The sequence below is a fragment of the Adiantum capillus-veneris genome, chromosome 9, assembly GCF_014529385.1.
Source record: "Adiantum capillus-veneris isolate H3 chromosome 9, ASM1452938v2, whole genome shotgun sequence".
In the NCBI taxonomy this organism is placed as follows: Eukaryota; Viridiplantae; Streptophyta; class Polypodiopsida; order Polypodiales; family Pteridaceae; genus Adiantum; species Adiantum capillus-veneris.
Genome location: NC_140939.1, coordinates 74,961,877 through 74,988,345, shown reverse-complemented (window position 1 = coordinate 74,988,345; position 26,469 = coordinate 74,961,877). Strand labels below are relative to the sequence as shown.

General features: G+C 43.3%; 1 protein-coding gene across 1 annotated transcript; it reads left to right on the top strand.

Moving 5' to 3' along the window:
* The first annotated feature begins 2,918 nt into the window (after nt 1-2,918).
* On the top strand, nt 2,919-3,542 carry LOC147450688 (uncharacterized). Its single transcript, XM_086520506.1, has one exon. It carries the CDS (start codon nt 2,919-2,921, stop codon nt 3,540-3,542), a length of 624 nt encoding a protein of 207 aa, XP_086376632.1.
* The last annotated feature ends 22,927 nt before the right edge of the window (nt 3,543-26,469 follow it).

Sequence of the window (26,469 nt, the reverse complement as noted above, 5' to 3'; positions counted from 1 at the left end):
GATGTCTCCAGAGCCAATTTCAGTCCAAACTATACCCAACTTTCATAAAATCATTGTCTAAGCCTATATAAAGCCAAATCCAAGCTTACAATGCAAAATGGTTCAGTTTTACCCAAAAAGACATCATACGCGTATGATATCTCCCTACTTGGTTTTTGCATTTCAGGGTTGCAACCACCACACAGAAGTGATCTACATGCCATTTTAGAGCCAACCACCAAGTTTCATCCAATTTGGATCACAAAATCCAATTCTCACTCAATATCTTGCAAAAAGCCTGATCAAGACCAAAATGGCCATAACTTGACCAAATGGGACCCAAATTCAAATTCAGGCATATAGAATGGAAGTATGCACTATCAACTACAAGGACAACCAATATCAAGCCATTTTGACACAAAAGACATCATACACGTATGATGTCTCCAACATGATTTTGCACCCAAATGTCATATTTTTCCATATGCATTGTATCCTTAGGCCCTGAATAGCTTATGTTTCAATTTTTAAGTCATTTGGACAGTTAAAAGCTTAATTTCGGCTTTTAGTACTGAAAAAGACGCTAACTTCTGAAATTGGAGTTACACGATCCATGGATTCGGGGAAGTCTTCATCAAAGAGGAAGAGAACGACACTCAAGGAAGCAATAGCCGAAGCAGACCCATTTTCTATCCCCCCAGAGACTCTCAAGCCCACAAAGACTTGGATGGAAGAAGCAGTGTTAGAAGAACAAAGGATAAAGATATACCAAGGTACTATCAGAGACCCACGGGGACAAACAGTGGATATCCCCATGATTCCCCAAGTACTGGTGGACTACAGCAGAACGGAGGAGATAAGCAGATACCTGGAAAGGGTAGATCTCCGCAGCTTTTTTACTTCCAGACCATCAGGAGTAGATGCTCAAAGAGTGTATGAGTTGGTAACCACCATACACAAAGATGGAATGGCTACACTCACAGCCTGGGACGGGGAAAAATTTGAAGTGATTATCACTCCTCAGATCTTTGCAGATGCTTTGAAGCTACACAACAAAGGAAGCTCAGTCAGAGAAAGACGAGAATCTATAGAAGTGTATGGGCCAAAGAAGCAAAATGTCACCTATGAAGACATGGCAGATCCGAGAGCGGCAAAGCTTTGCCGGTTCTACAGCCAATTCTTACACATATGCAGCAAAAGGCCACAAAAGTATACCACACCCCCACATGCCATTGCCACAACCATCACTTGGGCAATAAAGAGCAACATCCCGAAGGAAGTAAATTATGCGCAACACATTCATGAGCAAGTAATTGCTATGCAGAACGAGAAGCCAAAGTACATTGGGGGAGCCGAAGTGTTGACTAAGATAGCTTAAGAAGCTATCGCATCAAGGGACCAATGGCCAAAGGCTCCCTCGCAAAACCAATGGCTAAGAGAGATAGATGAAGATGAAGACTAGCCAGAGGTCACCAAGAGAGTGTCAACAAGGGCAAGGAGGAAGCTAGAGATTGTTTCCGAGCCAGAAGAAGAAGCAGACGAGCCCCTCAAGAAGAAGAACAAGAAGAAACCCGCTCCCAAGCAAACTAAGAGCCAGAAAGCCGCTAGAATGAAGAGATTGATTGAACAGTTTAGAGCCGAGAAAGCTTTAAAGGGAGATTTTGAGGAAAAGTGGGTACCAGACCCAACTAAAATCGGAGCGAGCTCAATCAGACCCCATATTGATCAGTATGATCAATATATCAAGGCTTATGAAGAATCAAAAGCTATATTGGAGCAGCAACCAGTAGAGCCATACACTGAAGCAGAAGTTCAACACATTAAATCTGAATTAAAAGGTGGTGACAAGGGCACGAGCAAGCTAGAAGAGTCCATTCCTGAAGAAGAGGAAAAGATAGTGGAGGAAATGACCACTGAAGTGCAGGTGGATGTGCCAGAAAAGCCCGAAATACAACAAGAGGAGAAGGCAACGGATCCAATTCAAATGAAGAAAGAGCAATATGATGTTCTAATCGACTCAGGATATAGTCAAGAAGAGGCTCTCAAAGTTGTGTATAGCACAAGAAGAACAGAGAGGAAAGGAGAGGAGGACCAAGAATTGATTCGACAGAGAGCGAAGGTTGGTACCTGAAAAGGCAGAGGATGAGCTTGAAGAGGAGGATGAGCTCGAGGATGAGAATGACAGAGATATTCAAAAAGTGCATCTGCAGCATATCAAAACCCGATCAAAGACAATGAGGGATAGCAAAGAAGCAGCGGAAAAGAGAGAAGAGGAGATGGAAACAAAATGTGAGAGTGCACTAGAAGAATCAGAGTACCTCAAGGAATCTCTCCTGGAAGCAGAAAATGAAAGAGATGGACTAATCCTCCAACTTTCTGATGCTTCAAGAGATGTGGCCAGTGCACAAGAAGCCAAGAAAAGAATTAATGAATAATTGGAAGCTACAAAGGACAAGCTCATTGAGCTTTGAAAAAGAATGGAGCTGCAGGATAGAACAATCCTAAGGCTTAGATTCACACCAAGAGCTAGCAAAGCAGGAGTAGAGCCAGAGGGAGCAATAATCCCCGGTTTGGAAGATCAAATCCGGAGTTTGCAAAGAGAATTGCGGCTAGAGCAAGTGCAGAGATTGCACATTGCGGAGGGCTCATTGGCTGCCAAAGAACAACTGACATCAGAGACCCAAGCATTGAGAGCAGAGAATGAGGCCCTCCAAAAGCAGCTCCAAGATCTTCAAGACAAAGTGATAAAAGATACAGAGGATCATCAAGAAGAAAGAAGCGGGGCAGCCGTGGAGCTTCCAGACATTGGGAAAGCAACAACAAGTGAAGATCCAGCCCGTGCACAAGACGAGAACGCAACATCCAGGTTTACCGAAGATGAAGAAAAAAGATTGCACGAGCAGACAGAGAAGTCAACAGAGAAGAGTGCAAAGGCGGCCATGGAGTGGGAAAGAAGACTCATGTTCTCCATTGGACTCCAAGGAGTGGATACTAAGGTGCTGCAAGAACAATGGATGCAACCTACATTGCCCCTTCCTCTACTAAAGTTTGAAGTGCTGAAGACAAAGAAAAGGATAGAAGAAGAGCAGTATGTCGCGCTATACGAAGGTGACATCACAAAAGAGGAGGAATCAAAGAAGATAGTAGACTCCCAGCCGAGATGGAGAAAAGGGTGGTTTACAAAGTACCCAACCTACCTAATCTATTGGGTGGAGGCACCCAAGGAAGTTAGAGAAGTTGCGACGTTCTGTCCAGTGCCACGAGTCAGGAGTTGGAAAGAACATTCCAGAATCACAGCAAAGAAGCCGAATTGGCTTAATTACCCCAAGATGCCAGGACCGAAGGCGGCAGAGAGAATAAGTAAGGCCTACATGGTGAAAACCCTCACGGGCACCATTAAGCTCTTTACTGGCTCTCCTGACCTTTCGTGTCAAAGGGTCAAAAAGATTTTCAAAAAATTATTGGCTTGCATTGAGGTGTTCGCGCCAGAGAAAGCTACCAACCCAACATTGTTGTCAACCGCAGACATAGTCACGGATATGATGTATGATTTAGCCTTATAGCCATCTTCAAAAGTATTACACCTCTTTTATCAGAGAATCATGTTTATGCCGAGTTTCCACATGCAGGCCTTTAAGGAGGCATTTTATACTGGTTTCTTTACTCATGAAAGTAAGATATTCAGCCCTACACTGACTATTGGAAACCTGAGATACGAGTCACATATTCAGATGCTGAAATCGACGGGACTCCACTAAAGACAAAGAAAAGATGTCATGTTAGGGACGACATGGATGCGGAGGGGAGGAGTGCTGAGAGGAGGGCTACACCTAGACATTTTTACTCACACTCATATTTTTGTAAACACTTATTGTAATAAATGTCTTTACGACATTTCATTTTTGATGGAGCCAATTCATTGTAATTAGCGGGACTCAATTGAGTTTCCAGCTTGTATTCCTCAAGTAGTTTCACCTGTTGATGTAATTAGATTAGAGATGTGTTCACACTTCCAAGGTTGAAGTATAAGAGCCAATTATTGTAAACCTAAGGACAAGTTTTTTGAATCATTAATCAAGATAAGTTTTGAAGCGCTGTGACTGTGTCTGAGAGAGAGAGAGAGCGTCTTATCCTCTTGCTACGCGAGCTACGGAGCTGCCATTGGAGAAGCGACACCACCATTGTGTTAGCAACGGCGAGAGATACGCACCGATACCAAGCGTGCACGCATTCGTCTTCTACGCGAGGTGAGCTCCCACGAGCTTCTATGTGAGTTTTCTCCCTATCTGTGTGTCGGAATCGAGGGTGCCATATATCGATAGAACCGCAGCGAGTAGAGCTACACATTAGTGTCATCGGAGTCGAATTTTGGTCACCTGAATTTTTCGGCCTGTGTTCATACACGTTTACTGCATGGAGTGGTTACAAGTTGAGATTATATTGTAGATTCATAGGGTATTGTCCTTACGTGGTGTATAGACTCTCCTTTGAGTTTGAGGCTGATTCGATGACTTTTGATCATGTGTCGGATAGAGTTTACTCGTAGGATGGATTTCAGTCATTTTCATTTTTAGAACTTAGATTTGATTTCCTTGGTAGTTATTGTCTCTAGAAGGTCGAGTAGGTTATTGACACCCATCTATTTGTTTCCATGCGCCTGCGGGTCAAGCTCCGTCCTCCTCTGACATTCTTGTTTGTTGGTTGAGTTCTCGCTATTACAGCATCCGCTAGTGGCCTAATCGCCCAACACTACTCCCAGTGTCGGTGTTGGGTTCTTGTTGTATCGTTTAATACCCAATATTCCCAATGTCAAAGACTGACTTGTTGCTTTCTTGTACGTGGAATAGCTGGTTTCATGTACTCAAGCTCCTCTATCAACCAATGCATTTGTGCTATGATTATTCATATATACTTTGATGCGAAGGTACATTCCATCCAACCATTCATCATCCATTATCTTTTTGTAATTCCCATAGTCGTTCATCTAGTTCCAAAGTGTTGATGGGAATAGGTATTTGTTGATTTTTGAGAGAATCTTTCCTTTTGAGTATCCAAAGCCGAGCTTCCTCTTGGGATTTATCAATGACCTGCTGTTGCTTTATATTTCTTTGCTTTGTTGCATGCATCATTTCTAGCAATTCATTGGTTATTGGAAAATTGTACTTCTTTAAATGACATCCTCTAATCCAATTAGCCATTGGTTTGCCATCCAAGGTGGACAACTTAACTGCTCCACTTGGAGATATATCTTCAATGATAAACGGTCCATTTTCCTTTTTGTTAAACTTGGGAATGTGTTGCCCAAGGGAATAGACTAAAACTAAGTCCCCCTTTTTTAATATTTTTGTAACTTGATGTGAATCAAAAAACTGTTTTTGTTTTTGCTTTTATGCATAGATGTGATCTACAGCTATTAGCCTTTGCTCATCAAGATTTTCTAAATCTTCAAGCCTCTCTCTCAGCTCATTTCCAGTCCACTCAAGATCCTTAGCTACCCTTAGTATCGGTAATAGAAATTCTATCGGTAGTATGGTATCAAGACCATAAACAAGGTTAAAGGGTGTAGCATTAAAAGGTGTCTTGAGTGAAACTCTATAAGCCCATAGAGTGGCATGGAGATTCATTTCCCAATATGTTCATCCTGAACTAACCACTCAATCAATCTTGACGTAGGAATTTTATTCGTATGCTCAGATTGTCCATTTGCTTGTGGGTGACAGGGAACCAATTTCTTATGGATGACCATAAATTCATTAAGCACATACTCAATTACCTCATTGAGGAAATGAGTTCCCCTATCAGTGACATTTTCTTTTGGCACTCCATATCTTGTGAACATATTCTTATACAAGAATGCAGCTGTGGTTTCGGCATCATTCTTTTGGGTTGCTTTAGTGTCTACCCACTTGGTCAAATAGTCTGTAGCTACAATGATGTATTGAGCTTGGGTTATACAAGCAGGTGGCTATATTGGCGCAACAAATTCTATACCCCATTTAGCAAAAGCTCTAGCCCCCATCATTGGTCTTAAAGGCATGCTATCTACACGGGTTGGAATTTTAGCTTGTTGACGCATATGCATCACACCTTTGAACCTATTCCTTGGCATCTGCAAAAATATTTGGCCACCATATGCCTGCCATTAAGATTGTTGTTGCAGTGGTTTCACTAGAAAAGTGACCTCCAACTAATCCAACATGTGCTTGTTCTATAATGGGAATATATTCATCGTAATTTGCACAAAGACGCACATGTTGATCCTTTCCTCTCCAATACAATTGATTTCCAATAAGAGCATATTCTCTTGCTTCACTTTCAATTGCTCTTTGGCAGCGTTTATTCATATACTCAGGAAATGTTCGGCTAGATAAATAAGTAACTAGATACTCCACTTAGGAGCAAGTGATATTTGGAACAATGTCACATGAGGTATGGATGTGTGTTTGTACAAATGAGTTAACATCACTCCTTATAGTTGGCCAAAATACTCCAAGTTGCAAGATCCATAGCATACTTTGATCTTTCGCAAAGTAAAGTCCTACTATGTAATATGTGCTTCACTTAGATATTGTGTTTTCTCCTCAGGATTAATACATAAAAGCAATATTCCATCTTAATTTCTTTTGTACATCCTTCCAGCTAGTAATTGATACATAGTCGATTGCTCAATTTATCCGATTGTAATACAAAGTGGTATTTGCAAGTCCACTTGAGCTATGGTCATCAACGATACCATATTTTCCGACCACCTAGGTATCATTTCCACAAAAAACAGATATGCATCTAGTAGATCATCATCTACTCCCTTTGGTGGTTCTCCTGATATAATCATTGACAAATGATCTACTCTTTGGTGAGTGGTGCCCTTTTTCACAAGTATAGTGAAATCAAATTCCAAAAAAATGATGAACCATCTCACTATTCCTCTTGCGTTGCATGGCTTTTTGACCAAGTACAATAGGGCTTCGTGGTCCACAAAGAACACAAAATTTGTCAACTAATAGGTAATGTCCATATTTTTTTATGGCATAGATCATTCCTAATCCTTCCCTTTCGGTGGTTGTATAGTTTTTCTCTGCCATATTCAACTGTCTACTAGCATATATAATAGGAAAATCAATTTCTTGTCTCCTGGTTGAGCTAGGATACACCCAATGGCAAAATTAGAAGCATCTACATGTATGTGGAATATCTTATTCCAATCCGGTGCTTTAAATATTGGAGCTGAAGTGAGAGCTTGCTTAAGCATCATGCAGGATTATTCACACTCATTAGTCTATTCAAAGAGTGTAATCAGGTTGTACATGGGCTATGCAATTAGAGAGCACATGTAAATGAATAGTTTGTAATATCCACAATGTCCCATGAAAGCTTAAACCCCTTTGATTGTTGTCGGTCTAGACAAATCAGCAATAACATTAATTTTATCCATATCAGTGGCTATGACATTTTAGACACTATATGTATAAGAAGTTTTCCTTGTCTGCCCATAAATGTGCACTTTTCAAGATTTAGGTAAATCATGTAATGTATACATTTTTCGAATACCTTTTAGATGTGTTCAAAATGAGTCCGGATTGATGAATGTACACATAGATCATCCATATATACTTCCAAGACACTGTGAAGATATTCTTTGAAATCATGACTCGTTAATCTTTGAAAGGTGGCAGGAGCATTAGTTAACCCAAAAGGCATAACCCGATAGCCAAAAATACCCCATTCAATTGCAAAGGCAGTTTTATGATGGTCTTTGGGGTCAACCAGAAGTTGATTGTATCCCAAAAAGCCATCTAAACAGCTGTAAGCTTCTTTCTCAAAAACTGGTTGTCGTACAACTTCTCTTTCACGATAGGAAAACAACATAAAAATGCAAGCTAAGCTTTTTTGAAGCCTACACATTTATTGAGCTGTAGCCTGTCAGGGCTTGTTAACAGGCCAAGTTTAATGATTAATGTATGCCAGATGTGGCTTAAAAGGACCAATTGATGCCTTAATGATTCTAAAAAGGACTATGCTTGATGTGAGCACAAATGGGATATTATGATCTAGAACTCCAAGGCCTGAAGTGCTCTAACAGCGTGTCTTTATGGTTCGTCGATTGAGCTACGATGAAGAATTTATGGCATTTTGAAGTTGGAGTTAATGCAGATCCGTACGGGATTGGACAACTGCAGCTGAGGTGATAAAAATGGAGTGAATGCATGCGCCTAAAGTGCTCAGTTTGTGGAGCACGTGAGTCTTTTCAGATCAGCGACGATCGGAGTTTCGATTGTCAAGTTATTGGCCATTAAAGATTTACCGGGGGCCGGTTCCGCACCAGTGCGGTCCACTCGGTCGGAGTGTCTTCTCGGAGTTTTTGTCTCTTGATCGGATCTTGAAATGCAATGATCGTGGGATATACCCAACAAGGGAGGACCAGGAAGCGTCTATTTGGAGTAGATGCAAAGAGAGGAAGACTCTCCGAATGCAATCACTTATACTTTCATATTGAAGGCATATGCTACTGTCGAAAAAGTAATGCGGGCATTGAAATTCATGAAGATATTGTTAGTCAAGGACTGCTGGTGAAATATGTTTTCCTTTGGCAATGCTTTGGCGGCCGCTATGCATGTCAAATGTGGTGCCCTTGTGCTAGGCGCCCAAAGGCAACCAAGAAAAAGGGCTGCCCAATTAAATGGCATGGCCAATGGTCGCCCACTTGAAGAATTAAAGTGGCCCTAACTTAGGGGGTCTGGGAAGCCAAAGAAAAACTAAGGCGATGGCAGGCAGAGCAGTGAATGGGAGCGTGTAGAGAAGAGGAAGTGCTCGCACAGGCCGCTAGCACATCAAATGGCTTTGGTCCATGAAGCGATAAGTGATCGGAAGCTAGAGGATACGCGATTTGGCGCTAGCCGCGTAGCATTTGGAGCTGCCCAAAAACCTCCTTGCCACGTCAGCAGGGGGGTTTTTAATGCCTCCCTAGCAACGACGGCGCCGTCGTTTCTAAAGGACGGGGCACACTATTAATAGGTCTCTCTCTTTTGCATGAGGGGAAGGAATTCACATGCAAGGAAGAAGGGAAGAACATGGAAAGAGCTTGGAAGAAGGAGCAAGGAAGAAGCTTGGTCAAAGACGAGCCATGGTCGAAGCTTGAGAGAGCAAGAGGCCCGAAAGAGCTTGGGAACCAAGGAGCAGAAGCAAGCAAGAAGGGGAAGGATATTGAATCTTTTCTGAAGCAACCAAGGCAACAAACTTGTCGAAGTGAAGCAACCAAGAAGGGGAAGGAGCTTGAAGCTTTTCCGAAGCAACGAAGGCGAGAAACTTGTCAAAGGGAAGCGAGCAAGAAGGGGAAGGAGCTTGAAGCTTTTCGAAAGAAACCAAGGTGAGAAACTCGTTGAAGCAAAGCAAGCAAGAAGGGGAAGGAGCTTGAAGATTTTTTGAAGCAACCAAGGCGAGAAACTTGAAGTAAGCAAAACCAATCTTGAGAAGGAGAAGGCAAGAGCTTGAGAAGGCGAGCTCGGTTGAAGCAGGAGAAGCACTCTTGGTCTTGAACCAAAGCAAGAGAAGAAACCAGGAGAAGTCATGCATGGTAAACAAAACAAGGTAAGAAGCAAGAGGAAAGCACGAGGCAGGCCAACCAGGGGTTAAGGGACTCAGAGCAAGTCGAGTAGAGGTGAATATAAAGCTCGTGAACAGTAGATAAGCCAGTCCAAAGTGCATAAAGCGGGAAGTTAGAGGATAATTGGTAATAAGTAAAGCTTGAGGATCGAGGCAGTGAACTGAACTGATGCTTGCAGAATCGCGAGGTATTTGAAGCAGATAAAGCGGTAGAGGAAAATTTCCATGGAGATTTTTACCGAATACTTGATGTATTCAAATATGCACGATCGGAATTTCAATACTAGTAAGAGTGAAGGTGCACTGCCAATGCTTTTACCTGTGATTGATGATCGACAATTGGATGAGCCTGTTGCATAGGGGATATGGCAGTATCTAGTGCTACCTGCTACTTTATGGAATCTGATGTTACCCTATCGTGTAGGGAATTTTGAGCTAGCTTTTGACCGAGGAGGTGACATTTATATGCATGGTGCGGGGCAATTGACTTATGAGCCATATGATCCAGGCTGTTTGTATGAAGATTTGTGGGCTAAAATTATGTTTATGCTGTAATGATTGGAAATTATTGTATTTTCCCTATGATCTTGGAGGATGGTGCAAAACGTTTAAGGGAATGCTCACAGTTGGACAGATGATTAGTTTCCCATTTGATCCCAGGGGACTACTATAGTGAAAAGTTTTTGATTTGAAGAGTACCAGTTACCTATTGTAGCAGGTTGCATGGTACAAGATTTTGTTTTCTAGATCTATGCTAAGTCACAAGAGTTTTTGGTTATGCAGTCAATAAGATAACATGGTTGGCTTCCAGTTGACTTCTTTGGACAATTGATGAAGTATCTATACATCTTTTAAGTTGGTTCTGCTACGAGAACTTGAAGTAAAGGACTTGACGACCATTTTGTGTGCAAACAAAGTAAGGCATACTTGAGCTTGATAGGGTTCCCTTAAGAGAGATTAATGGTCAAGCCGTGTGCATCATTAACTGGAGCACTTGAGTCCGGCGGGGTTCACTAAACAGGATATCCATAATTGAGTTCTTTGGAGATAGGACAGATACGGTTCAGAGATTTCAGATGGACAGCTACCTAGTGATCAAGCTAGAACTTTGATGTTAGGGTGTAAGCCTTATTTTATTTTTCATATATATACTAGTTACGTGAGTCTGATGATGGCAAAGAGCTTAAGGTACCTAAAGCTGATGCAGATTGAAGTGAAGTTGGCAGAGACCGAACGAGGGGGTGGATGTCATGCAACTTCGCTTTCATGATAGGAAATAGAGCAGAGAAATGCAATTTAATCTTCTTTGAATCCTACGCATTTACTGAGCTATGATCAGGGCTTGTTAACAGGCCAAGTTTAATGATTAATGTATGCTAGATGCGGCTTAAAAATCCCAATGGATGCCTTAATGATGCTAAAAAAGACTATGCTTGAAGTGAGCACAAATGGGATATTATGATCTAGAACTCTAGTGCTTGAAGTTCTCTATCGGCATGTCTTTACGACTCATCGATTGGAGCTACGGTGAAGACGTTATGGCAGTTTGAAGTTTGAGTTAATGAAGATCCGTACTGGATTGGGCAACTGTAGCTGAGGTGATAAAAATGGAGTGAATGCACGGGCCTCAAGTGCTTAGTTTGTGGAGCGCGTTGGTCTTTTCAGATCAGCGGGGTCGGAGTTTCGATTGCCAAGTTATTGGCCGTCAAAGATTTACCGGGGGCCAGTTCCGCATCAGTCCAGTCCACTCGGTCGTACTGTCATCTCGGAGTTTTTGGCTCTCGATCGGATCTTGAAATGCAATGATCGTGAGATATACCGAACAAGGCAGGACCAGGAAGCTAGCTATTTGGAGTAGATGCAAAGAGAGGAAAACTCTTCGAATGCAATCACTTTTACTTGCATATTGAAGGCATATGACACTGTCGAAAAAGGAATGTGGGCATCGAAATTCATGAAGATATTGTTAGTCAAGGACTGCTGGTGAAATATGTTTTTCTTTGGCAATGCTTTAGCAGCTATGCATGCCAAATGTGGTGCCCTTGTGCTAGGCCGTCCAAAGGCAACAAAAAAAAAGGGCCTCCCAATTAAAGAGCATGGCCAATGGCCGCCGACTTGAAGAATTAAAGTGTCCCTAACTTAGGGGGTGTGGGAAGCCAAAGAAAAACGAAGGTGATGGCAGGCAGAGCAGCGAATGGCAGTGTGTGGAGAAGAGGAAGCGCTCACGCAGCCCGACTAGCATGTCAAATGGCTTGGTCCACGAATCCAAAAGTGATCGAAAACTAGAGGCGACGCGATTTGGTGCTAGTCATGTAGCTTTTGGAGCTACTAGAAAACCTCCTTGCCACGTCAGCAGGGGGGGTTTATGCCTCCCTAGCAACGACGGCGCTATCGTTGCTAAGGGAGGGGGCACACTATCAATACGGCTCTCTCTTTTGCATGAGGGGAAGGAATTCACATGCGAGGAAGAAGGGAAGAACTTGGAAAGAGCTTGGAAGAAGGAGCAAAAACGATGCTTAGCCATGGTTGAAGCTTGAGAGAGCAAGAGTCCCGAGAGAGCTTGGGAACCAAGGAGCCGAAGCAAGCAAGAAGGGGAAGGAGCTTAAAGCTTTTCCAAAGCAACCAAGGCGAGAAACTTGTCAAAGCGAAGCAAGCAAGAAGGGGAAGGAGCTTCAAGATTTTTCGAAGCAACCAAGGTGAGAAACTTGTCGAAGCGAAGCAAGCAATAAGGGGAAGGAGCTTGAAGTTTTTCGGAAGCAACCAAGGCGAGAAACTTGTCGAAGAAAAGGAAGCAAGAAGGGGAAGGAGCTTGAAGATTTTTCGAAGCGACCAAGGTGAGAAACTTGTTGAAGCAAAGCAAGCAAGAACGGGAAGGAGCTTGAAGCTTTTCGGAAGCAACCAAGGCGAGAAAATTGAAGTAAGAAAACTCAAGCTTGAGAAGGAGAAGGCAAGAAAGCTTGAGAAGGAGAGCTTGGTCAAAGCAAGAGAAGCACTCATGGTCTTGAACCACAGCAAGAGAAGAAAGCAGGAGAAGGCATGCATGGTAAACAAAGCAAAGTAAGAAACAAGAGGAAAGCACGAGGCAGGCTAAGGGACTCGGAGCAAGTCGAGTAGAGGTGGAGATAAAGCTCAAGAATGGTAGATAAGCCAGTCCAAAGTGCATAAAGCGGGAAGTTACATGATACTTGGTAATAAATGAATCTTGATGATCGAGGCAGTGAATTGAATTGAAGCTTGCAAAATCCGCGAGGTATTTGAAGCAGATAAAGCGTCAGAGGAAAATTTCCATCAGCGTCATCCGTTAGAGATTGAATTAGCATTTTGTCAAGTTTGGTGTCGTTAACGGCCTGGTTAATCCTGTAAACGGGATCTTAAACTCCTAGTTAGCAGATGACCCAAGTGACTGTGTTGTTAACATCCCACCTTGGATAAGGACTAAGTTGTACTCAAAGTAGTATTCAATTAATTGATGTTGTGGTGATTGCTAGAGTTGTTAGTGTCTCTTGTTCTCCCTCTTTCACACCTCCCATAGCTAGAGGCCCGGAGCCTGCCCGGCTCATGTAGCGAACACATATACCCTGACATCTTTGGTGAACCCGACGTGAAACGAGCCATGGTGAGAGGTAAAGATGGAGATGCCAGAACAATTAAATCAGTTTATTGATGATTTCAGTTTAAATGGATTTGATAAAAATCTGGAAGTTACAAATTTGCAAAAAATGATGGAACTGGTTCAGGGGTTTCTGCAGGAAGCAAAGGCCATGCAGATAAAAAAGTAGATTGATGATTTTTTAGAGCTAGCACTTGATACTATATGTGAGCAGTTTCATATTTTTTAGGGAGATGATCCAGAAGGTTTTATTGCATGTTATGAAGCTGAGATGAAGAGCCAAAATGTTCGAGAAAATCGGATGATTGCAGCTTTTCAAGAGATTTAAACTCGGATTTTAAAAAGCAGGTTCAAGAACTAGTAGAAGCATATCCCACACGGTGGGACTATTTTGTAGAGGATATTATTTAAAAAAGTTCAAGGATTCTAGATCAAGAAATACAAGAGATTACTGAATGAAGCCAGGTTGTATTCAATAAAGGTGATGGGGATCAGATGCAGATTCTCAACTATGATGAATTCTGGGAGCATATTTCTGCAAGAAGTAAAGCCAAAGAAAATGTTGAGCTGGAAGTAGTGGATTCAATTTCAGAGAAGCGTATTTTGAGCAACGAAGAAAAGGTAAACGATGAATTTAATGTTGAATAGGCTTATATGATTTTTTTTCAAAGATGCTCGCAAGGATGCTACCTTCTTACAGGATAATGATAAAGACATAGTCAAAGCTGTGTATGAAAGCTAGGTTTAGCAGATGTTGTGCATGAAGTAATAGTCTTTGAGGGTGAGTCTCTTCATCCTCAAACCACACAGGGTAAATTTTGCAAAGAACCTACACATGCAGTACATTAGAGAAAGAGATCAGTGAATTAAAATAACGAAGTGGCTAAAGCTAAGGAAGAAATTGTGCAATTGAATGAGTGCAGTCGTATTCAGCTAGACATGCAGGAAGATTCAGTTACAACTGATACTTTTTTCAGACAGGGGTGACTCGAGCCTGAGAGTCCTCTACCCAACCACCCTTATATAGGCATGCCCTTGGCCCTTTGCCCTACTCCCCATTCCACATGGCCTATCCCGGCCCTGCCTTATCTACTCCGGCCTTGCCGGTGTCTTGACATTACTGCCCCCTTAAGAAGAGTTTTCGTCCTCGAAAACAAAAGTGGAAAACTTCTTCTTAAGAACACTAATGTTTTTCCAAGTGGCAGCTTCTGCAGGTCGGTCTTTCCAGTTGATTAAGGATTGTTGTCATACGTGATGACGTGTACGCAACTCGTGATAATCAAGAACACGTTCAGGTTCATGCGGTAAGGTATGAGACTCAATGTAATTAACCAAAACCTATTGGTCAATGACATTGTCGTCCCCATGTAACCGCTTTCGTAGACGGCTTACATGAAACACCGGATAAATGCGAGAATGTGAAGGTAGTTTTAGTTTGTAGGAACGATCACCGACTTGCTTGAGTATTTTGAAAGACCCACAATATCGGGGAAATAATTTAGGTGTCAGTCCAGTTTTCATACTTTCTGAATGTTCTGGCACACGTAAAAATTACTTCCTCCCCTTCTTTGAAGGTAACTTGCCGACGTTTCTCATCAGCGTATTTCTTATACCGATCTTGTGCTTGCCGGACATTCTGGCGAGCAAGTTTCAGCATATCCATATGGTTTTGGAGAAAATCCTTAACCTATTGGAGTTTTTTGATTGCCAGTCCCACCTTAACTGGTGACCTAGGTTAAAACCCGTACATTAGCATGAAAGGACTAAAACGTGTTGTGACATGCTTAGCACTGTTTTAGGCAAACTCGAGAATAGGTAAGTATTCTTCCCAGTCTGATTGTTTTTTGTTGACATATGCTCTTAGCATATCCTCTAGCACCTGGTTAACCCGTTTTGTTTGACCACCCGTTTCTGGATGATCAGTTGTACTAAGGTTTATTTGTGTACCCAATCGTCTAAATACAGCTCTCCAAAAGTGGCTATTAAAATTGGGATCACGGTCATTAACAATGTTACTTGGCAAACCATACAATTTGTATAGATTATTTACAAATAACTTGGCTAGTTCTGGTGTCTTAACCTTTGATTTGGTTGGAATAAACTTACATAGTTTAGTCAAACTATCTACGACCACCCATACTGAGTCATGATCTCGTATAGTGGTTCGTAATCCTACAATAAAATCCACAGAGATACTTTCCCATTTTCCATTGGGAATCTCCGAAGGATATAAGAGTCCTCCTGTTTTTAGGCGCTCTGCTTTGTTAACTTCACATTTTTGGCAGTGCAAGACATAAGCTTGAACAAAGACATGTATACCTGGCCAGTTAAACTATCATCGTACAAGAGGATAAGTTTTTCTAATCCCACGGTGCCCTGCACTTAGACTATCTTGACATTCATAAAGAATTTGGCGCCGAATGTCCATATTCGTCGGTACACAAACTCTCCCCTTGTGGAGTAGGTACCCATTGTCAATGGTAAAATGCTTCCATCGTTGTAGTTCATCACTTGATAAAGGAGAACTAGGTGTGGAGGTTAACTGTACACTACCATCGTTGGAGTGAGAAGGATCCCTCTTTTGAACATGGCTCCACACTTTGGAATATGCTTCATCATGCTCATATTTGCCCTTGAGAGAATCTAAAAATTCACTACGAAGTTCCGTGAACAAGAGCGAAATAATCTCTGGCATTCTTCTTAGAGCGTCCGCCACTACATTGTATCGACCTTTGCGATACCTTAGCTTGGCGTCATATTCCTGAACAATCTCGGCCAACCTGGATTTTCGACCCTTTAAATCTATTTGTTGTGTAAACCATTTGATGCTTTCATGGTCAAACACAATCTCGAATTGAGCACCATACAGATAATGCCGCCATGTTTTTAAGGCCGACACTATTGTGCGCATAGAGTTTGTGCGCGTAAGCTAAATAATTATGCTTAGTTGCATCAAGCTTCTTACTTTCAAATGCAATCGGTCGTCCGTCTTGTAACAAGACTGCTCCAATAGCACGATCACTCGCATCCCTTTCCAAAACGAGTGGTTTCAAAGGATCTACAATAGCTAGTATAGGAGCTGTAGCTAATGCATCCTTGAGCGTATCAAAACTGTGCTTTTGAGCGGATCCCCACTGAAAAGATTTTCCTTTGCCTTTAAGTTGATCTGTCATAGGAACAACAATTTGAGCATATTTTGTAACAATCCTTTGGTAAAAAACTGCAAATCTTAAAAATATATGTAATTCTTCAAGATTTTTAGGAGGAGGCCATTTTTTGATGGTATCCACTTTTGATTGATCCATGTATAGGCCATGAGCTGAAATAACATGCCCTAAATAATGAATTTCATCTTTTAGAAAATCACATTTAAATTCCTTGGCATATAACTTGTTTGTACGTAACAACTCAAACACTTGTCTGAGATGTTGTAAGTGCTCTTCTTCAAAAGCACTATAGAGGAGGATGTCATGGAGGAAAACAATGACAAATTTTCCCAAATATGGCTTCGAGACACTATCCATAAGTGTCATGAATGTTGCAGGCACATTGGTTAACCCAACGGGCATCACCAAAAACTCGTAGTGTCCAAATCGTGTTCAAAAGGCAGTCTTAGGTATATCAGCAAGCTTGGCTATGGGTATTTGTTCTTAACCGTAACTTCATTTTAGGCCCGGTATTCTATGCACATGCGCATACTGTGGTCCTTTTTCTTCACTAGAAGGATAGGTGAAGCCCATGGTGAAGAACTCGGTTGTATAAACCCTCTGCTAAGGTAGTCAGCAAGCTCACGTTCCACCTCAGCAGCCTCTGAGTAACTCATACAATAAGGTGGTTTACTAACAGGTTTACAGTGTGCACCCACGTCAATGCTATGTTTCACTAATCATGTCAGCGGTAATCCTAGTGGAAAATCATTAGGAAATACAACTTGGAATTACTTTAATAATTGTTGTCATTGACTAGCAATGTTTTCTTGTTTAGAACTAGCAATTGGTGGAATAGAGGAGAGAGAAGCATGCGGCGTTGAGGAATGTTCAACTGACTCAATGTCAAAAAGAAAATGAGACTGTGAGTAACACAAGAAAACCTGATCTATTTCATTATCAGAAACGAGCTACCTAAGCTTGGCGGTACAAATTAGTGGTGATGAAGGTATATCATTTTCTCCTAACAACAACACATGTGCGCCATGGGATTCAAACATCAAGCTGTTGTGCTCATAGCTACGCTTCAGTGATGGTCCTAGGCTATGCAACCACTCCCTACCAAGAACCACATTATCCCTTTCCATGTTCATAACCTAAAAATCCAAACAAGTAGAGTACACTTGTACTTCAAATGGAATATATAGCTCGGCATTGAGTATCCCATATTTCAGTATCATGTCCATTCATCATTGCTACCTTGTAGCGGTGGGTACTCGCTGTTTGAGGCAGTTTGAGCTTTTTCACCAATCCATAATTGATGAAATTGTGAGAAGCACCATCATCTACCAAGATGCGCACATTATGCACTTGCAGATATCCGTGCATGCATACTAACTCATGTGGTCCAAAGGTTTGTTGCCATATGGAAGCTGTGAGACAACATGCATACACCACCTCAGCGTGTGTTACTTCCACTGTGGAGAATTTTGAGGAAGACTCAAGAGACAGTAGTTGCACCGTGTGCACTGATTTATCCTTCCCTTGAGCAACAAATTTCCCCTTGGGACAATCCTTTTTGCCATGACCTCTCCCTAAACATTGAAAACATTACCTCTCTTTCTTGGCTTTATCAAAATCCTCAGGAAAAAGAGGACCTCTAGACCCCTTGGGTTTTTTAGATGCATCTAAATTAGCAACTATAAATATTCTTTTATTGTGCCCATATTGCGTGCGTGTATTACCGTGTATACTAGCATGCATGTTACTATTATGTAATTTCGTCTCATTAGGGTCATCATGAATATGTGCTTTCACTATGGCTTCCTCAAGTGTTTTAGGGTCTTGGGTCTTGACATACTTCTTAAGCTTAGGTGTCAGACCTCGTATGAACCCTCGTACTTGTTGAAAGGTATCCAAGCCTTCGAACTTGAGGATAACATCCTGATAGTGAGAGATATATTCAAGGAGTGATGGGTATTGGCACATGGAACATGTATCCCAAGCCATCCAGTTCCAGTCGGCTTCATTAGTAGGCAAAAATTCCTTGCTAAACATTCCTTCCAAGGCTGCCCAGCTCTGTGGTATGATGTTCTTCTCCTTGAGAGACATCCACCATTGGTAGGCCTTGCCTTCTAGAGTTAAGCTCGTTTGCAGATCTCTAACTGCATCGAGAGTACGCCTGAAGACGTGAATTCCATCCCATTTGCTAAGAAAGATGTTTATTGCATCCTTATTGCGGCCTCGATGTTCGCCCTTAAAGACTGGTGATTTAAAGTACATTAACAAGCCATCCACCTCTTTGGCAGTGAGAGTATGCAACGTATCGTGAATTGGGCCTTGCCCTTGTGTGCCAACGTGCTCATGCATGTGGGTGTCAGCAGGACTCTTAGACTGCCAATGCATTAATTGAATGACTAATATGGAAAGTTTAGTAACATTTTCATTTAAAGCTTAAAAATTTTCATCCATGACGGTCATGCGTGTCTGAAGTGCACGAAATTCTTGAATATCGAGCAACTCATAAGTATCTTCTTCTACCATAGCATCACGGTTACTCTCCTTGAGAGGATCCGGCCGTGGGCCATCATTGGTAGGATCAGGAGTACTTTGATCAAAATCGAATGTCATATTGATATCTGAATCCATGGCTACATAGTGCGGTGAAAGAAGTACTTGGAAAAGATACCTGATATTGGGAGCACTCGCAAAGTAAAGTAGCCATGCTAACTCCGTCCGAATCGATGGTAGTCCGCCGTATATGGAACTCCACAAGATCTTGATAGTTGAATCAACTATGCTTGACGATGCCGCCAAAAATTTGTACTCCTTGAAATGTCGTTGATGCCTGAATCCTCTCGAAGGAAGAAATTGCAATAGATATTCTTATGAAACTTCAACTCCATCAAACTTTAACTTCGATCAACTTCTGCAATTTGTGTCATTCGGACTGTTTACTTGGAATTTGGTGGCCCCTTGCCTATGCTTGTGTCGGATTTTGGCCTTGCCAACACCTTCCAACACCCTGACTTGGGTATCGGGTGTGTGCCCGGGTGGGCACGCCTCCTATCTTGAGGTTTTTTTGGATGAATTGCCCAAGTCCAAAGACTTTGGGCGCCTTGTGTGTGAAAATAAACGTCTGCAGCAGTCGGCTATGGCGACCACTACAGTGCCACGAGGGCGAGGGAGAGAGACAACTCCCCGCGCTGGTGCAGCCAAAGTTGTTCCGCGCTATAAAGTGTGCTATGCAGTGCAAAGAGTGCTCATAGGTGCATGATAGAGGGCTAAAGCCGGTGTGGGAGACCTCAGTAGGACAGTGGCAACAAAAATGCGTCCTTAAAGGGTTTTTTTAGGCCAGGGGGGCATCCAAAAAGAGATAATTATGACGGCAAGTCAAGGTGTTCAAAATGCAAAAAATGTGTCCCGAAATGTGGTGTTCAAGATGCTCTAGAAGCTTGTCCAGACGGCTCATCAAACGGGGCTTCGATGTGAAAGATATGCCAGTCCGAAGTTAGAAGGCTTCGAAGGTCCCGACGGAGAGGCAGGTATAGACAGGTGGCCAAAATTGGGATCAGTAGATATGCATGTAAATCTCAAGTTGTTGATCATGACGGTCTTTTTGGTTCGCCATTCGAAGCTCAAACGAGCAAGTTATGGCCTGAGGTATATTTGCCGGGGGTGAGGTATGTGCTCACCGGGCTGGGTGGTGGTAGGCACGCTGTCAAGAATCTTTTTAAGCTCGCAAAGGTTGTGGAAAGTGGCATGTGACATGGGGAGTCAACCAGAATTCATGGCTCGCCGCTCGGAGTCGAAACGCATCATGGTACGCCCAATTTAACTTGGCGGACATTTGCAATGGAGGCGAATCAGTTTTTTCCCCCCACTTTTGTGACTTGATGTTCGAGGGTGTGAATTGATCGAAAGAGGAAATGTTTCGAGGTTTGGAGCTAGCCTTAGTGTGGCTCAGCTCCGGGAGAAGGGGGTTCAGTGAACTCGAACTCACGGAGCACCCATTGCATGGGACATGAGGACTAAAAAGCCTCTTTGATTGTGAATTGTAGAGGAAAGAAAAAAGTGTGGATGGACTTCCGGGAAAAACACGAAAAAGAAAGTAAGCCTTATAAAGCCATAAGGACCAAAGACAAAAGTAAAAAAGAAAGTAAAGGCTTTGGTTGAGAGGCGCCATTGCCAAAAAAAGGAGTTTTTTTTCTTGGCCTTAAAAGAAAAAACAAAAAGGGAGAAAGGAGAAAGGCAACGTTTTTCGAGCGAGGTTGGATTTCGGGTTTGGATTTGAGTTTGGGGAAGGAGGAGACGCTTCGTGCGTAGTGTGATCGAAGCGGACATCCAAAGGAGAAGGATCGCAGGGAAGCGGCTCGAAAGGGCAAACACTGGGTAGAGGAAAGGCCCAACAAAGGCTACCAAGAGGATGCTTCGTGCGCAGAGTGGTCGGACCTGACATGGGTGGTCCGTGAAGTGACCCGAGTGCATGAGGGCTTGGAAGAAGAGGGTTTCCACAAGGAGGAGCTACTATGCAAGTGAAGACATCGGTGGATTTTCTATCGAGTTGTGTGCCGACAGAGTCAAGCTTCGAGGGAGGTGTATGCCCCTCAGTACGGATTGATGGTGCAGCCTAGAGCAGACAGTGAGGATCTTGTACAGTGGGTTTTTCATTGACGGAAAGCTATCATTACCAGTTTTTGGCTTCGTCTTCCCCCTTTTCCCCCTTTCTTCTTTGCTTGTCCCCAAAGTGTGTGGTGCCGGTGTGTGTGAGCGTGTGCGCCCCCTCGGGCCCCCTGTGTGTGTGAGAGAAAGAGAGAGAGGTGTTGAGTTGTGGAAGAGCGGGAAGTGGGCAAGATTGGGTTGATCGGTGTTTGGTGATCGTGCAAAGCGTGTATGGATTGGGCGAAGTACAGGCGAGGCCCTGCTAGTGTGAGTTGCTTATTTTGAAGGTGTGTTTGAGAGGACAGGGGTGTTGTGAATACCCTGAGCTATATAGGGGCCATTGTGTGTGTGTCGGGTGTGTTCCCCATTCCCCCTCTCCATCTTCTGGTGCCCCCACTGAGGAGCACACTGATTGCTCCGAGTTAAGTGAAGAGAAGCAGTTTTTGGTGTTGGTCGACATGGCATCTCGAAGCTATGGGCCAATTTCTATAGGTGAAGAAAATCTTGACGAGTGGGTGGAGACTTTGAGTTGTATATGTTGTCGCTGCGCATGCCGAACGAGGATAACAAGATGCAGACATTTCCTTTGGTGATGCGCAAGAAGGCAAAGGTATGGTACGAAGCTTTAGAAGGTGAGCCGAGGCATGCTTGGCCGGCTCTGCGGGCGCGTTTCGTACATGATTTCCGCAAAGAGGCGTCCCCAATGGAGATGGGTGCCAAACTGAAGGCACTCAAACAGGATGTAAGTGAAGAGTTCAGCTTGTTTTTGGATCGTTTTGAAGTGTGCTGGGCAGAGTTAGCGACGACTGCCATGCAATTGACCAATGGTGACTACTTCAAGCTCGATTAAATTCTTGGCATGCCTGCATCCTAAAGTCAGGGAGAAAGTGGATTTTGAGAGCCCAGAAAACTATAATGGTGTAGTGGCTATCACAAAGGCAAAAACCATGAAAATAAAAAAGAAGATTGAACAGGGTGTGTCGGGTTATGAAGCGGTTATCAAGCGGTGGTCCAACCTCAGGGTCCGAGGAATGCTATTCATGATGAAACCAGGCAAACCGAGGTGTAGCTGTTGTGCCACAAAATTGGGTGCGAATCGTGCAGGATTTGTCTGAGAAAATGCAAGAATTGCGGTTAAGCATGATGGATGGAGGTCAACCCAGAGGAGCAAGGGGCAGGGCAAGGCCACTGCCTGGTCGGTGTTACAATTGCGGTGAAGAAGGACACTATGCGCCAGATTGCACTCATCCGCTAAGAGAAAGAGGCGGTATTTATCCATTGTTTGGCAGAGGTAGAGGCCAAGTACAACCCAATGGCCCGAGGGAGCAGGTAGTAGAGAATCAGGTGCAGCCAGCTCCTCCGGATGGTGGTGAAGTCCCTAGGACGAATATCATCAGAGTGGATAAGCAGGATGTTGAAGTTTTGGCAAACAAAAGAGCAAGGATGGAAAGAGAGACAAAAATCGAGCGGGAGACGAGGGCCCGTAAAGGTAAGGAGAAAGTGTACGAAGACAAAAAGCAGTCGGAAACAAGCAAGAAGAGGAGGCGTCGCAAAATCAAGCAAGCAGACTTTCAGCTAGGGCACGGCTACCCTGAATATGATTTGGTAAGCGATGTTCAAAGTGAAAAGGCTAATATTACCTTTGGTCACTTGTTGGATTTAAATCCCAAGCTACGAAGAGAGTGGTCTACAAGTGTTAGCACGAGGCTGCGAAATGGCATTAAGAGTGGGTAGCCCGACGGATGTCCTTCCTCTATTGGATGCGGTCATTGAAAAGAGGATGCAGGTTGAGGACTATATAGACGGTGGAGCACATGTTTGCGCTATGATGGAAGCTGCTATGAAGGAAACAGGGGTCAAAGCAGTAGCTAAATCAAATGTACGCATGAGGATGGCTAATGATACCAAAGCGAGGTGTTTGGGCGTAGCTCAAGACGTAAGAGTGAAAGTGATGGGCATTGAGTGCCTAATCAATTTCTTTGTGATGAAAGTGGGTGATAATGCTTATCCAATCATCTTGGGTAGGCCATGGCTACTTGCAATAGGGGCTAAGCAGGATTGGGGGAGTAGTGTATTCACCTTGCCTGACAAGGAGAGAGGGAGACAGGTGGTGCTTGATTTGAAGACCAAAGAGAGCCGTTTTCACCCTGTGGCAGAGAAAGACAAAGATGATACGACAAGCTATGAATACGAGACAGAGACAGCCTATGATGAGGGCTACACGGATATTGAAGAAGAGGAAATTGAGGATGATGCTAAAGATAGATGCTGACTTGTTTGGGGTCACTATTGAAGGCTCCCATGCCAAAGGGGAGGTGCAACCACAAGTTGATGGCATAGGTGTGGAGGAGGTAACTGCTATGATAAGCGAATATTTGACCAAAAAAGAGAGAGAAAACTATGTTGAGTTGTGTGCCTCTTTTCCGAATTTATTTGTGATGAAGTATGAGGATTTACGAGGAGCGAAGGGTGCAGAGCACAAGATAGTTCTTAAAGAAGGGTTCAAACCAAAGGAACAGAAGCTAAGGAGGTTAGGGGAGATTCAAAAGGAGGCTCTTTGGCAGGAGATTAACCAATTGTTAGATGCAGGTATCATACACCCCGTGAAGGAGTCGGAGTGGTTTTCTCTAGTGGTTATCACCCCTAAGAAGAATGGAAAATGACTGGTGTGCGTCGATTAGAAGCCATTGAATGTGGCAACCAAGAGAAACCACTACCCGCTGCCATTCCAAGATGAAATCTTAAATCAGGTGGCAGGTCATGAGAGGTACTCTATTATGGATGGATTTTCAGGGTACATTTAGATAGGGATTCCTCTTGAAGACCAACAGAAGAGGACATTTATCTCTCCATGGGGGTGCTTCGCCTATGGGGCAGGATGCCGTTTCGTTTAGTGAATGCCTACGCCAACTTCCAAGACTGGATGAATAGGGTGTTTGGTCCCTACTTGGGCAAGTTCATTAGAGTTTTCATGGATGACATTGGGTGCTATAGCTCAAGGGAGGATCATTTGTCAAAGCTCCGGCTATGTTTCCAAATTCTGGACGAAGAAGGAGGTCAATTAAACCCTGAGAAGTGCAAGCTAGCACAACCTCGAGCGCAATTGCTAGGTCATGTGGTGTCACAGAATGGAATTGAGGCGGATCGGAAAAAGGTCAAGGCGCTAGTCTTGATGGAGCCTCACTCTACTGCGCAAGGCTTGGCCTCCTTTGTACATAAACTAAAGTACTTGTCGTGTTTTTTTTGGATGCTGTCACAGTATGTGTATCCTCGCCAAAAGAAGGCTCAGCAGGTGCATGGCTTTTGAATGGGATGAAGATGCTCAAGAAGCTTTTGACAGAGTGAAAGAAATTTTGTGTCAGCTACCAGATGTGTTACCTCCAAGCCAAGAGGATGATTTCTATGTGTCAATGAGGATAGGTACCGTGGCTATTGGGGCGGTGTTACTCCAGAAGGTAGGAAGGAGCTATAAACTTATCTACTTTGAAAGCAGGGTGATAAGTACTGGAGAGGTGACTTACACTGAAGCAGAGCAGTGGGTCATGGCATTGGTTTTTGCTTGTAGAAAGCTCAAAGTGCATCTCATTGTGCGTAAGTTTTATGTGTTCACGGCTAACAATCTATTGCCTGAAATAGTACTACACTTGAAGCCATGGAAGTGGATCATGAAGTGGGTGATAGAGTTGCAGGAATTCAAGTTTGAGTTCAAGATTGACCATACAAGTCGGTCCCATTTGGCGGACATTTTGTTCAGCAAGGCGGTGGATTTGCCAATTTATCCAAGAGTAGTATGAGATGAAGCCAAAGAGGAGCCCGACCTGATGGGAGATTTTCCCATGTGGTTTGATGGTGCATATAGGAGGGTGATAAAGAAAGCTGGTGGAGGTGTGGTGATACAGGATCCACACGGCAAGGTAATCTTCTCAAAATCCTAGGATTTGGAGGATGTTCATATCAATAATGAAGTAGAATATCTCGCCCTTCATCTAGGTTTGAAACAATGCGTTGAGTTCCGTATTTCCAGGTTGGTGGTCAAAGGTGATGCATTATTGGTCATCAAACAACTCCTAGGCCAATGGAAGGTAAAGCGCGATTCCTTAAAACATTGGTTTTTTGCCATCATAAAGTTGTTGAAGTTCTTTAGAGAAATCTAGTTCAAGCATGTGAAGAGAGAGCACAACCAAGAGGTAGACCAACTAGCAAGCAGTGGTGCAGGTACATGTCGCAGGTATATATGTGGCCCCTACCACATACACAGGTAGGGAGTCATTGAAGGAGGTGGAAGATTTCTTGGGTACAGGGCAGTGTCCTCAAGGTTCGTCTAAACTGCAAAGGAGGAGGATAGTTCAGAAAGCACACAAATTTACACTAGTAGGTGAAGACCTAATGACCTACAGCAGAGATGGGGTGCTAAGGAGAGTGCTCTATAAAGAAGAAATTAACTTGGTGCTAGAGCAATGTCATGAGGAGAGTGGGCACCAGGGTAAAGGTCAAGTACTATTTTGAGTGTTGAGAGCGGGTTTTTGGTGGCCTTTAGTGTGGTGAAGGATGTGCACTATTGGTGCAAGACTTGCCATGAATGTCAGACTATAGGAGAGAGGCGTTTGGTAGCTGATTCACAGGGAGCCATTATTACTCAGAATGCTTTTGAGAAGTGGGGTTTGGATGCCATCGGTCCACTCCCTAAGTCTACAAGTGGTAAGAAATATGTTGTGGTAGCCATCGACTACCTCACTAGGTGGGTCAAGGCCAAAGCTGTGAAAGAGGTAAATGCACAGGTTGTGGCCCACTTTGTTTTCGATAACATTTGTTGCCGTTTTGGAGTGCCGTGGGTACTCATTTCCGATAGAGGGAAAGGATTCAGAAGCAAGCTTATGTAGGCATTGGTGGAAAAACTAAAGATTCAACATCGGTTTTCCTCGCCTTATCATCCCAAATGCAATGGTCTTGTGGAGAGTGCTAAGGGACAAAACATCAAAATTATCACGAAGTATGTATATAAGCAGGAGACAAAATGGGAGATCAATCTAGAGAAGTGTTTATGGGCCTACAGGAGGTCCTACAAAGTGGCGACCAACTTTACTCCATTTGAGTTGGTTTATGGTAAGGAGGGAGTGCTGCCAGTGAATGCACAACTGGGTGCTTTGAAAGGTATGTGGCGCATCAATGCCACTCCACAAGGTGTCTTACAAGATAGGATTGTCGGCCTTGAGGCATTCCAGATGGATAGAGAGGCAGCAACAGACTACTATGTGAAGCAGCGGGAAAGGAGAATGGCCAAAGTCAATGAGAGTCTGCCAGAAAAAAAGATAGAAGAGGGGGACCTAGTAATGAAGTATGAGAGCTACTTGGACTTCACCTTCAAAAAGAAGTTGAAAAAGAAATGGACGGGTCCGTACAAAGTGCAAAAGGCCTTTTCGAATGGAACCTATCAACTGGTGAGAGCCAATGGTAAGATTCTCAGGCAAAGGG

Bases quoted from the DNA above. Each gene is read 5' to 3' on its own strand.
- LOC147450688 (XM_086520506.1), top strand. From the start codon at position 2,919: ATGGAGTGGGAAAGAAGACTCATGTTCTCCATTGGACTCCAAGGAGTG.